Source organism: Penicillium hispanicum (assembly GCF_028827665.1).
Source record: "Penicillium hispanicum strain IBT 35686 chromosome Unknown utg000006l_segment0_segment0, whole genome shotgun sequence".
NCBI lineage: Eukaryota > Fungi > Ascomycota > Eurotiomycetes > Eurotiales > Aspergillaceae > Penicillium > Penicillium hispanicum.
In genome coordinates, this window is record NW_026623198.1 from 2,012,924 (window position 1) to 2,026,091 (window position 13,168).

General features: G+C 54.4%; 5 protein-coding genes across 5 annotated transcripts; 1 reads left to right on the forward strand and 4 right to left on the reverse strand.

The window, feature by feature from the left end:
- Window positions 1-971: 971 nt before the first annotated feature.
- On the reverse strand, window positions 972-2,445 carry N7459_007070 (oleate delta-12 desaturase odeA; the record flags this gene model as incomplete). Its single annotated transcript, XM_056946238.1, has 2 exons — window positions 972-1,378; window positions 1,446-2,445. 2 exons carry the CDS (start codon window positions 2,443-2,445, stop codon window positions 972-974), a joined length of 1,407 nt encoding a protein of 468 aa, XP_056798237.1.
- A 1,205-nt stretch (window positions 2,446-3,650) lies between these two features.
- Window positions 3,651-3,971, forward strand: N7459_007071 (uncharacterized protein; the record flags this gene model as incomplete). Its single annotated transcript, XM_056946239.1, has 1 exon — window positions 3,651-3,971. The coding sequence occupies one exon, from the start codon at window positions 3,651-3,653 to the stop codon at window positions 3,969-3,971; it is 321 nt and encodes a 106-aa protein (XP_056798238.1).
- A 459-nt stretch (window positions 3,972-4,430) lies between these two features.
- On the reverse strand, window positions 4,431-8,909 carry N7459_007072 (putative TMEM1 family protein; the record flags this gene model as incomplete). The annotated part of the gene is made up of 4 exons (XM_056946240.1): window positions 4,431-5,063; window positions 5,125-6,207; window positions 6,265-8,798; window positions 8,873-8,909. The coding sequence occupies 4 exons, from the start codon at window positions 8,907-8,909 to the stop codon at window positions 4,431-4,433; spliced, it is 4,287 nt and encodes a 1,428-aa protein (XP_056798239.1).
- Window positions 8,910-9,218: 309 nt separating this feature from the next.
- Window positions 9,219-11,183, reverse strand: N7459_007073 (uncharacterized protein; the record flags this gene model as incomplete). The annotated part of the gene is made up of 1 exon (XM_056946241.1): window positions 9,219-11,183. The coding sequence occupies one exon, from the start codon at window positions 11,181-11,183 to the stop codon at window positions 9,219-9,221; it is 1,965 nt and encodes a 654-aa protein (XP_056798240.1).
- A 536-nt stretch (window positions 11,184-11,719) lies between these two features.
- Window positions 11,720-12,972, reverse strand: N7459_007074 (TauD/TfdA dioxygenase family protein; the record flags this gene model as incomplete). Its single annotated transcript, XM_056946242.1, has 3 exons — window positions 11,720-11,877; window positions 11,950-12,666; window positions 12,738-12,972. 3 exons carry the CDS (start codon window positions 12,970-12,972, stop codon window positions 11,720-11,722), a joined length of 1,110 nt encoding a protein of 369 aa, XP_056798241.1.
- Between the last annotated feature and the right edge of the window lie 196 nt (window positions 12,973-13,168).

Below are 13,168 nucleotides of genomic sequence, written 5' to 3' on the forward strand. Positions count from 1 at the left end.
AGAAACCCAAAGGAAATCCAGGCGAGGCTGATATGCCTCTCCAATCAACGCCGCGGACGCCGACCCCGCAAGATCCACACTCCGCCGGCTTTCTTCCAAGGTTGTTTTTGCCGGTTTTCACGTCACTACCGAGAACGACTGTCCTGACATCGCCAGGATCAGCACATTCATCGGACATGCGCCTGCACGAATTCGGCGGTTAGAGGTGGATAATAGTCCCTATGACTGACTCAGAATGGAGGTCCCGCTTCAAGAGCCAGCTTTCTTATTAGCTATTATTCTATATAACCTATCAGCAGCCTATTTAGATTCTTAATTCCTCTAATACATTCATGGAGAGAGAGAGATATATATATATATACACATGAATCTATATATACAGCTACATATGTGGCTATATGTATGCATGGCTAGAAGTAGCTATTGAGAAAGGGTATTCATATTCAGCACTTCTGCCTGCTATAATACTACAGTTTTACTTCCCTTTTTAATACTAATCAAAATGGGATTTGCTGCAACAGATGTATTATTTTAGGGGATGCTCCGTTAAGCCCCGCCGCGCCTTGCGCGGCGGCAACCCTTGTACATAGCGACCACGATACCAGGATGGATCCGAGTCGATGGGCTACACCCCAGACTCATCGCAAGAAGACCGGTGGTCAATGGAAACGAGAGCATGGGAAAACGCCCGTCTAAAAGGACCACCCGAGTGCAACGCATGTCGGGCGCCCAAGTCAATATGGGGAAGAGGGAAATACCATGATCAAGCATGCGAACAGCTCTCAAGGAGACACAGGGAAAGAACGATCTTTTCTTCTATTTCTCGCCAAATCTCATCAATATGTGTATGCGCGCAGTCAACCATGTATACACAAGGATACCCGAAGAAAAAAGGGGCAAAAGACAGCCACAACGACTAAACAGACAACAGGTACCCTCAAGATGCTCCAGAACAAAACCAAGACAAAATTCTATTTGGCGAGTCGGGCAGGCGGGACACCGACACCGTTGGTGTTGCGGTAGAACAGCACACCCTGGCTCTCGCCCTTGGCGCCCTCGGTGGGCTCCACCCACTGGCAGATGCGAGCGCTGGTCCACAGTGCCTTGAAGAAGCCAGTCCAGCCGGTTTGGGCATCAGTGCGGTAGTGGTCGCCCATCACGCTCTTGATGGCCTCGCTGGCCTCGTCGGCGTTGTAGAAGGGGATGTTGCTGACATAGTGGTGCAGCACATGGGTCTCGATGATGCCGTGGAAAATGTGGCGGCCGACGAAGCCAAAGTCACGGTCGATGGTGGCGGCGGCACCACGAGCAAAGTTCCACACCTCGGGCTGGTAGTGGGGGAGAGTAGGGTCGGTGTGCTGCAGGAAGGTGATGGCAACTGCAAGGATGTTTGTTAGCTGACGCTTCCTCCACTAACAGGGGATACCAGAAACGACGAGACTTACCGAGCCAGTGGTTCACCCACAGGTACGGGATGCCGTACCAGACCAACAGGTTGAGCCAGCCATAGGTGGTGCCGACATAGTACAAGATGGAACCCGTGATGAAGAGGCCCAGATCACTTAGGGCAATCAGCTTGGCGTCCTTGGCCTCGTACAGTGGGGAGGACGGGTTGAAGTGGTTGACGCCACCGCCAAAGCCGTTAGCCTTGCCCTTGCCGCGGCCCTCGACCTGCTTCTCGTGGTTGTTGTGACCCGTCACGTTGGTGATGAGGTACATGGGCCAGCCAAAAAGCTGCTGGAGCACGAGGTTGGTGGCAGTCAGGATAGGGGTCTCCTCCATGAGCTCGCTGAGGTCGTGGATGGTCTTGCCAATGCGGGAGGCATACTCGTCCCGGGTCTTGGGGACGAACACCATGTCACGGGCCAGGTTACCGGTGGCCTTGTGGTGCTTCCCGTGGGAGATCTTCCACGAGAAGTAGGGCACCAGCAACAGGGAGTGGCAGATCCAGCCTACGGTGTCGTTCAGGACCTTTGAAGGGGAGAAAGCCTGGTGACCACACTCGTGGGCCAGCACCCAGACGCCGGTGCCAACCAGACCCTGGACAATGGTGTACAGGGTCCACAGGGCCACACGAGCGGGTAACAAGGGAACGGTCTCCGGGGTGACATAGTTGTGGAAGAGGTAGAAGACGGAGGCCAGGATGGTCATGTCCCGGAAGACATAGTACAGACTGGTGGCGGCGGAGCGGTGGAAGCAGTGAGCGGGGATGGCATCACGGATCTGCTTGATGGTGAAGTCGGGGATCTTGAACTCGTTGCCGTACGTGTCCAGCATCTTGCTGCGCTGGTTCTCCTGTTCCGAGGCCATGGAGGACAGCGACGTCGACGAAGGCGACTGGCGAGGGCTGTCAAAGGGAGAAGCCGACGCGGAGCTGGCCACCGACGACTCCGTGGTGGGGTTGCGATGAAGCGCAACACGCTTGGGCACAGCAGTTGACGACATGATGGGCGATCCCAAAGCAATTATATATCAATTGGCGGCGAGTCTTGTGCGCGCACTTTGCCCGTTTCCCTCCTTATACTTCGCTAACAAGCAATCTCCGCAAAGGACAAATCCCAACGAGATGGTTGAGGAAGGGAGAGAATCACAGGAGGATTCAACTGGGGGGAGGGGACCTATTGAGGGTCAGTCCATAATTCGACGATTCGAGGATCGGCCACTCCGGCCATGCATCACTCACTGCGAGGGGATGGATTCGCAAGGCCTTTTGCTTCTTCTGCTTCTGTGGTAACACGAAAGCAGGATCTCGCGAGAGAAGAAACACCAAGAAGCGGTGGGCGAAGCGGGATAATAAGACAGCAGATCCTGTGCGCAGAAGCCCCCGAGCGCGGAAAAATTGCGAATGGCGCAGAACACAGAGAACGAAGATCACCGAGCGAAGGCGAAGGGAGGGAAAGCAACAAAAAAAAGGGACCAAATGGGGGTGCGTTGCGTGGGGTGGTAATTTGCAGTTCTCAGTATTGTGTTCCCCCCGGTACCGCGCCGCCCTTAGGCCGAGCTGGGGCCCGCCACCGCACCTACAAAGGGGGTGGTAATGGTATTATAATTGCAGTTTGGGAGGTTTGCAAAACCTTGTCTGGGCACGCCTCCTGCACCCCTGGTCCTGTCATGTTCGTTCTATGGAAATCGAATTGGCGGCGATTGAGGCCTCCCGGAGGTATCAACCAGAGTTTCAATGTGATTGTGTTTTTATTTTTCAGTTTCCTTTTTTTTCTCCCTTTCCTGCATGAACGCCTTTCGAGCCGATCTCACTGCAAGGCCAGTCCACGTCGCCCATTGCCCGGTCGTCATTGGCGGATCTGGCTTGTTGGACGCCACTGGGTCCATCTATGTACTACATAGACTTACCACTACCGAGTTAGTCGGGGCCAGCTGCAGCTGGTGCACGCCAATCCCCGAGTGAAAATTACCTCTCCATACGCCCGACCCACGCGTGGTTCTTCACGGCAGAATCGAAATAAACTCAACTTCCGCCCACCGCTTTCTTATCGCGGGCGCTAAACCACTTTGGGCCCTCAACACTTCTGCTCATTCGCTTCCTTTCCTCCTTTCTGCTTCCGCGATTGCGACAAGGCGAGGCTGACTCGTAGGTGTGACGCTCACCCATTGACCTACGCGATCGTCGAACGCAACATGGACGGAACACAATGGCCACCGAGAACAGACCCGGCTGGGACGACAACTCGCAAACTTCACATGCGGGCCTCTCCCCGATCCACAAGGCCAGCATGTGGATTCCCAGCGATCGGCCTCGGCGGGTCATTTTCGTGCGGCGCAGGCGTGCTATAGCGCCCCGTGGATTGGTCCGCGGCGAGCTGATCTGTGGCGATTGGCATGCGCTGGGGCATGTGATGAATGCCATTCCCGGTCCCAACTCCCCTGATGGACTTGAAATCATCAGTTCGAATCCATCCCGACCGCTCCATCTCAGCTGGGGCCAGGCCGTAGATGCGACGGACATTGGTTGAGAGTCGGCGGCGTGGCATGATTCGGGCGAGTGCTGGCCAAAGTGGCTTCGGTACTGGTACCTGTGCGGTACGCGGCCCCGGGGGGTGGCCAGTATGGGCGGGAAGGTCACCTGTAGGTACTAGGTTGTTGGGCCGTGGGCCGGACCCGCCGAGTTTTGTTGAGGCGCCCCCAATCCGCGCGCCCCCACTGCTGTCATTTTGCAAAACCGCCATACCTCTCGATGTATCATCTATCGTGGAGTTGATGGACGATGGGGGTATATCAAATGCGTCCAATCATGATGATTTTAATTGCACTGCCAAAGGCCTTCCATACAGACAATATTCATGACTCGTAGATTTATGATTATATGTACATACAGCCCCCTCTCCAAATTGCGCGATCGCCCAGAGACGTATGTATGTACTGACCCAGACAAACACACACGGCTCGCCCACACAGAAGACTACACACGCCCATCAGTGTACCTCGGCTCGACGCTCCGAGTCTACGAGCCATGACGAGCCACCCGGACTGCCTGACGCGCTGAGGCTGACCGTAGTTTTGCGCAGGTCCGGCAGCACCAGCACGGTCTCTCCGTAGTTGCGATAGTCGACCTCGCAGGGAATCGGGCGACGCTGAACGGGCACAGCGGTTCCTCCCGCCGAGACGTCTGGCGCCGCAGGGGAGGTCGGGGGTTGCGACTGGGGTGGCACAAAGGTCCGAATCTCCAGCCCGGGCAGGAGGAGATGTCCCGGTTTCTGGGGAAGTAACAGGACGACGAAGCGCGTGGTCTCGCCGTCGTGCGCGAGGAAGTTGCCACGGCGACGGCCACCGATCAACCAGAGGTCCGGATTGGCGTGTATCTCGAAGGAGCATTCAAGCGCCTGGCCGGCATGCTCTTGGTTTGCGGGGGAACACCACCGTCGTGTGTGGCGGAGACACAGCTCGGCGGTAATCATTTGCCCCACGGCGGCGTGGGAAGACTCAGCGTTGGGCTGGAGCTGCAGCTCAGCCGTATGCACCACCTGGATTTCAGGGAGCTCGACGGGTATGATAATGCTGCGGGTGGGGATGGAGGGCTGCGCCGGAAGGCGGATGATGGGGTTGTTCTGATCGTCGCGATGGTTAATACATGGATGACTGGGCATAGCAATGCAAACGCAGACTCACCTCGTGCCATGCTGTTAGCCATTGCTGCACACCCTCGGTGCCCTCTTCTAGTGCACCCAACAAGTCGTCCCATCGCACACTCCGATAGGGGAGCATCTCAATCTCCCGTACGAGCCCAATGACTTCCATGTCAGCGGTAGATAGCTGGGCGCGGAAACTGCCGACAAGGTGTGATGCAAGAAGCGCTGCATACTGGCTGTACGGGCTGGCTTCGATCGCAGTCACAAAGCGTTTCTCAACCGCATCAAGGCACTCGTCATCCACACAGGTGAAGTCCACGCGCAGTCGAAGACTGCGCTGCCCTGCCAGATTGGCTGCGCTCGTGCCCCTCTGCGGGCGAATCTTGTACAGCAGAGAGGCGGGCTGCTTGGGGAAGACATCCAGAGCGACCGGGCCCGTGATGCTGGATTGCACACCATATGCGTCTGAGCTGGGCAGGCTGCAGTTTGTGATGCGTAGAGGGATCAGCATGGCGGGGCTGATTGTGAAACGCGAGAAAAGCAACTCATCCTTGAAGATGTCCTGCACGTTGACTGATATGGGAAGGGTGGCAACAACGCTATGCACGGCCGAAAAAGCAAAGTGGCCTTGGTCCGTATCATATCCAATCTCAGCCCGTGCGGAGAGCGTCGAGAAAGCTTCTTCCACCGTGTATGGGATGCGTAGTCGCACGAATGACCGGGGTGTCAACTTGGAAATCTCAATGATTCCCGAGTCATTGTTAGCAACGACATCTAACTCACCCTCCACCACTTCAGCCTCGGCAATTCGAAGGCGCAGGCCTGCCGTGGCCGGTCGAACGCGGATAGTGCCGCTCTTGATGTCATTTCGTCCGCTATTGAGTTCCAGCTCTAGCGAACGCATTGATTCCAGGTTGATGAGGTGAGGTGAAACTACTTTCGCCTGCAGGCCATCTGATGGAGGGTAGCAGTAGATGTACGGTCGTGGATCGGCTTCCTCCGCCACGTCTGTTTCCCGGAATCCAACCGGAAGAGCGCCATGATGCCCACTGTTGAACGTGAAGAGGAGGTTACCAGACTTCATCTCGAGGCGGTCCACAAAGTACTTTCCTTGGAGGGTAGTCTGGAAAAGAATTAGCCATGAAAGAAAAGGGCTGACAGTATATTGCTTGATACCCACCGACGAATCGATCAGAATTTTGGTCATCGACGACTGGACCATGAAGGTATTCGAGCTTTCAATCCAATGTTCCGCATTCTGAGAACTGTTGGCACTGACCAGCCGGACCTTGATCGAGTTGATCTCAATCTGCGGGCCTAATAGAAACCGCAATGACATTTGTATTTGGAAACCGTCCTTATTGTCATACAGTCGAATGGCAGGGTGAACGTGTAGATCCGTGAAAAAGTCAACCAAGGATGCCGTAACATCCTTCTGCAGGCTTCCAATGCCCTCGAAAAGATCAGAGACATATCCAGCCAGTTGTTCCTGCTCTAGAAGGGATACTGGCGTAGAAAGAGCTCGTTGCTTTACCGACAACTGCGACTGCGAATATGCAGCAAACTTGGCCAAGAGCCGGAGCATCATGCGCACGTAATCCTCGTTGCGGTTCAGTTCTTTTAAGCACCGGGCATACAGTTCAAGCATGGTTCCCTCCAGTACCACCCAGAACTTGCTGCCGTAGAATGGAGCCATCTGGTGGAAGTATGACGCGGCAGTCTCATAGTCGGCTTGCCGGAATCGTAGAATGGCAATATCCGCGAGCGCCATTTCGGCAGAGTTAGCGCGACTTGCAGCCATGTAATGGCGGATTATTTGGTCGGTAAGCTCTTCATAAAGCGACAAAAAGGTCTCCTTTGACTTCAAAGCCGCCTTCAGAGTAGGCAGCTCGATGCCCACAAGAGAGGATTGTGTTGTCTTCGTTTCGGGTTTTGCGTCATTGTTATCGTCCAATGAGACCTCCGACAGACCACTTCCTCCAGAACGACGGCTCTCGTCAAAGAGCAAGCCCAGGTCATTCCATTTCTCGGACCAGCCACGCCGCTGGGCGATCTCTTCAAGAGACCGTCGAGCAAGCAGGAGCAGTTCCCCTCTTCCAGATGCAAGCTGCTCGGATCCAGTCTTGGGCGTGGGAACAGATGCCGGCTTTGGGTGGTCTAAAGTCGATCGCCGTTGCAGTAGATTCAGACCGTCAGACATGTCCTGAGTCACTGGGCGACTAGACTTCGCGGTAGCAGATGACGATATCAATGAGCTTGACCGGCGAGGAATATCGGCACGGCTCTCAGCCACGGGCGGAGCTGAGGTGTTACCGGCCTGTGTTACAGTATGAAGCGGAGATTCGGCAAGGACGAGACCCGGCGTAAATGTCTGGTTAAGAATTTGCAACGAAGCTGAGTAGGCCCAAGAAGAGACCAGGTTGTTGATGACATGGGTCTTGGAGTTGTGCTTCACATCTTCGAGTCCACATTCGAGGCCGTACCGAAAAGACCGGGCAGCGAGACTGATAAATTCCGTCGATCTTGCGCAGATCTCAGAAAGAAGCATCAGGTCTTCGGGTTTCTTGTCGCGTTTCGTCGTCTCGCTGCTAGTCAATGACGGGGCTCTTGCTGCCCGGAGGAGCAAGGTGAGTTGACGAGAAAAGAGGTAAGTCCGGAAATCGAAAATGGAGATGTCGCTAGCCAGAATCATGTCTCGGTAAGGCAATTTAGTAGAATTAAGCGGAAACTGCTCTGGCCGTATATCAAGCTGAGGGTCTCCAGTCACGCCAGTCTCGTCAGCCAATGACCCCGTCTCTAGCGCTTTTTTGGCAGTTTCCACCCAGCTCTTGCCGAAGGTTAGAAGCATGTTTCCATGTTGCTCCCCGGTCCCTTCGAAGTGATCTTTAATGGCCGCGTCCAAACCTACAGATAGCTCATCATATCCGGCCAGAGCATCATCGAACAGGCCAACATTCTCGAACCCTCGTGCAAGGCCTTCTTTCAGCATGAAGAACGTGCAAAAGTTCCAGCCCGGGAGGCTTCGCTGAGAGTCTTTTTCCTTGATGTCCTCCTCATACTGGGCCACACGCAGATCAAAGGAAGCTAGAATCCCATTTTTGATCTTGTCGATCAGGTCCTCCAACTGCTCAGTCAGTTCAGGGGACTTGGTAGTTGGCCCTTTGGGAAGCCGCAGCTGTGCCACACGATCAACCGCAGTCTTGGACGACCCGTTGAAGTCTGCCTTGATTTTTTCGAGGACCGTGCTGGTGCTTCGACCCCATTTAGAGGTAGGTGCTGGGGTCTTTTCCACGCCATCTCCGTCCTGCACCACATGTAGAATGAGCCATTCGAAGGCGTCGTGCTTTTCTTGATTACTTCCAGTTGTCTGCGAGGTGCTCGTGGATCCATGAGTCTTGATCCAATCGCGAAGTGTCTTCCGGGCTGTGGCCTTGTAGGCATCGTTATCGTCACAGCGGAGAAGGTAGATCTTCAGGTATGGGGTCTGTCGCAAGCCCGGGATCTGGTGTCGGCGATGTGGGAACACACTGGCACCCTCACTCGATGATTTGGGTTCGCTGGGCTCATTCTGCGCGGGCACGAAGCCGATGCGAAGCGATTCGATCGATCGCACGGGACGGGTGGGCGATTTCCAGTGAAGGTTCTTCAGGGGAAGCTTGGCTTCTATCACGGGCTGAACCAACGAAAACAGCTCAGAGGGGTCGGTGTAGTCGACTGCGTGTCCCTGCTAATCAGCGCGAGTTCTGAGTTCTGGAGCTCTCGAGCATGGGGTTCGGCGGTGGGCGTACCGGTCACATTGCTTGAAGCCGCGTGCGAGGAGTCCATGATTCCCGGGCACAATTCGAGAGATAGCCAATGGCACTCAGCACATGCCGATCCAAGCACCACAAGCTGCCGGGAGCCTTTTTGGCAGGGGGGGGGGGGATGATGTGAAGTCGCGGGGTTGATAGAGGTGGAAACCGCCGTCGAGGCCAGCAATGGACGGGCCGCATCTTGGCGCTCCGCGTCCTCAACTCCCCGTTTGGTTATTCTCACTCAACCTCTCTCTCGATCAATACGAGTCGAACCACATTCCGGATTTGATTAAGATCACACTGCTGAATCTTAAAAGTTCGCTTTACTTGGTGGCCCCGTTTATTCTAACACGAATTCCATCTCTCTCAACTCAAGGTCAGAAAAGCAGTCCCAAAGCTCAGCCTCCATGACACCACGGACATACACAAACCCCACGAAGTTCCAACGTCCATTCTTCGCGGGTCGAAGTGCGACGGGGAATCGACTTCCATACATTAAGACGATCGTGTCGTTTGGTCTAAGGTCTGGTGGACCCAGTCCGATGAATCCAGCAGGGGTGACGAAGAACTTGAACCCTATCGGATTCATTTGCAGAAGCAGCTTGAACAACACGATCCGAACGAATTCGAATGGTCCCTCTTCATCTTCGGGCTCTTGCTGAAATCTTTTGCGCTCCTGCAGTATTTCCGGTAGCGACTCAATGGCAGGTTCAAATATCGGACGCGCATTGCGAGGTCTAGCGGCTTTATCCCATGCCCTAAAAAGAGCATTGATCATTGTGAAGCGGACTATCTTATCCTTAGGAATCCTGGAAAGTAGCGGCTGTGTATGCTTTCCCTTCGAGGGCCCGAGGAGCTGATAGGGATTGGCCTTGGACACTCGCTCTTGGATTGCCGCACATAGGTCGCGCTCCATGGAATTCAAAGTCTTCGTATCGAGCCAGGATGCCCAGCTACTTGTCGAAGTCGGAACAAAAAAGTTGAGGGCTCCTTCAACAAAAATAGCCCCGGGCCTAAAGTTCGTTCGTAGATCCACGGATCTGTCGACGCCCGTGACGAATTGAACTTGATCAAATTCCAGGCCGACAAGGTTAAGTGCCAGCCTTCTGGGATCAGAGGAATTGTACAGAGGCTCGGCGATATCATGAGGGTGTCGCTTGCACCAACCCCTCTGATGATTGTGAAAGTCGAAGATCTTGAGCAACAGCCATGCTCTCAATCCCCGGATTGGCTTGGTCAATGCATTGTTGACCCTTTCAAGCAGTCCACCTTCTGCGCAATCCGCAAAACGGACGGCTCGATCTCTGTCTGGGAATGTGAAATCCACAGCCCAAGTGGCGGGATACTCCATTTGGGGGGATGGGAACTTGGATGCCAAGCTGAGAATCCCAAGACTGCCACTGGCAGCGATGGATACGTATGTGGCATGTGCAAACACCTCCGAAACCGACCGGTTGTAGTCTGGCGTGATCTGGGCTCTCTCCTTCTCGGGCAGAGAAGCTAAGATGCAATACACCTTGTCCAGGGGATTGAGCGTGGAGGTCTCGTTCAGGATAACCGAGAGAGAGTGGAGATTCCGTTCGAACGTGTCGCTTCTCAAGTATTCGTAATCTGACATATGCAGCATCATCTGCGTCAATTCGCCCAATGGATTGTTCATGCGCTTTGTTTCCAGGGACTCTGCCCGACTCCACGGTATTTGGAAGGGACCAAACATCAGAATGGGATCGTCCCGGGCCAGGGCATATTCCTCGATGACCCAGGCTCTGGTCCACCACTTGTCAGTCAACTTGTTGGTGATTGCACTCCTAAAGGCCCGCTGAGCCCGTTTCTCCTCATCACCGCGTGCTGAGCAGATGTCTTGATCGACATCCCCAAACCATGTTATCACTCGACGGGCCTTGCGAAATATCGGGCCGATTTGCTTGACTTGACGCTTGCGCTCGTCTTTGTCTTGCTGGTTAATGGAAACCTGGTCGATCCACAGCAGAACAGGCCGTTCCTTGTCCCTGAGTCTGCGAAGAGCCCGGAAGAGATTGAGAGTCACAGGAAAACCCGCAATGCCGTTGGCTCGAATGGCGCCCTTCTGCCACCAATCGCCCCATACATACGAGAGCGCGTCGTAGTCAGCTTGTGAGTCGGTCTCTAGATCCTGCACAAATAGCTGACAGCGAAGCTCATCTTCGCCAGACCCAGGTTGAAGGCTCAAAACCCTCGTTTGACGGTCAGGGTCGATATAAACCTCAGTAGGATATAACGATGGCGGTCGTTGGAACCAGTCTGGTTCCGCCGCGAAGCCCTTCATTTCCCCGAAAAAAAAAAAAAAAAAAAAAAAAAAAAATAACTAAAGATATGCACTAACGGTTCTTCATTTTAGAGACCAGATTATCACCTCTTATGAGATCCCACTAGGTATCATGCCAAAAATAAGGATACAGATGGCAGTGCTACGACGGTGCGCTGGCAAGCGCCATGGGGGCGAGAACCGCCCCCCACCAGGGCTTGGCTGAATAAGATCTTCAAGAAAGAGACTACGATAGGCAGTGATAGCCCCTGCCGATACGATAACGCTACTCGGGGGCTGTTTCGCATGCAGAAATTCGTGATGCAGGCTCGACAATGCATATGCGCCCCCAAACCAAGGACCCCGAGCTGGCAGTGGAGAAATGACCCTGCAGGGACTTGAAGTATTTTGGTGTGACTATATTCACAGCTCCTGGCTGTTTGAGCCTCCCATTATTAAGCAGTCCAAAAGCCCCCAGGGCTGAGGCCGTATCTCTTGGCAGTGCTGATAGCGTGCCTGCTTTGCTCACAGCGCTTATACCTCGACATTCACATCGATCAAGAACTTTCAGCTTCCAGCGCCTCGGCTCTCGACTTGCTGTTCGGATCCAGATACGGCCGCTCGCCGATGCCAACGGCGCGGTGACCGAATCGCTCCCCCAGTCCCTCATAGTCGAAGGTGGCAGTGTGGAAAGCACTGCGATTGTCCCAGATAGCTAGCGAAGCTGATTAGCAACGAGTCGGCAACACCACACATCCTACTAGCAGAACTCATTCCCGAGACTCACCAATATCATTTGCATTCTTCCATTTTAACCTCACCTGGAGGTCGTGGTTCTCAAGAATGGTGGAGTAGAATTTCTTCAACAACTCATCCGATTCACTCGGGCTGAGCTCATTGATGTACTTGGGGAACGGCCCAATCGCGAAAATGCTCTTCCAGCCGGTAACCGGGTTCGTCCGCACGATGGGATGAACCGCTTTCAATTCGGGCCCGATATTCAGCGGACTACCGCGTGGCTCGGTGTAGACCCGCACGTTGACGGGGTCGTTCTCAGCAGCCTTGAGAAACCCGTCGCCAATATACGTGGCCGTCAGGCCATCGAAGAATTTCTGGTACGCCTTTGAGAAGCGGTCGTAGACCTCGTAGCCCGAGGCCCAGAGGGTATCGCCGCCTGTCTTGGGGAGCTGCGTCAAGCGGAGAGACGTATAGTCGGCCGGGGCGGGCTCGAATTGGATATCTGAGTGCCACTGGGCGGAGTCGTAGCGACGCTTGTTGGGCTGGTTCTCGTGGCGGAACATCTTTTTGCGGGCAAGCGAGCTGATAGTGCTGACCTGTGCGTCGCCGACACCAAACTCGCTCGTGTTATTGAGGACCGGATGGATGTGCAGCGTGGAGCTGGCTGGCTTGCCAGCCAGCTGGCCCAGTCGTTGCACCAACTCCTTCTGCAAGCTATCGGTGAGGTTATCCTGGGCACGGAAGAAGACCACCCCTCGTTGGGAGACTACAGATGGACACCGTCAGCGTTGGACTTGTGATAACCCGAATGCTCGGGAAAAGAGCAGCGGATCTTACTCGTGATAGCAAGGTCTCGCACCAACTCGTCTGAGTTAGGGGCATTTAATAGGTCGTCGACAATGTTCACACTGGGGAATTCACGGCCAATGGCAGGGGTTGTTTCTTCGAATTCGAATTGATCCAAGGCGCCGCTGAGTTTCAAGGGTGCCGGATATTGTACTTGATCAGTATCCTCTTCTTTGCTGGGTGCTGAGCGCACAGGCAGCGGCGAGCCGAGACTTAGAGGGGCCATGGTGATAGTCCACTACGAGTGCTGGAAACTATCGCAAAGTATGGAGAACAGAGAGATTGGCGATTGGAGCGATCTCAGTGTGTCGGGGCACGTTTTATATACTTGGTGTCTATGGACAGCAACGGATCACGCCATTGCCGGCAGTATTTGCGCCTTCGTCCAACATCTTATCAGCAGTGCAACTGAAACTGCGGGG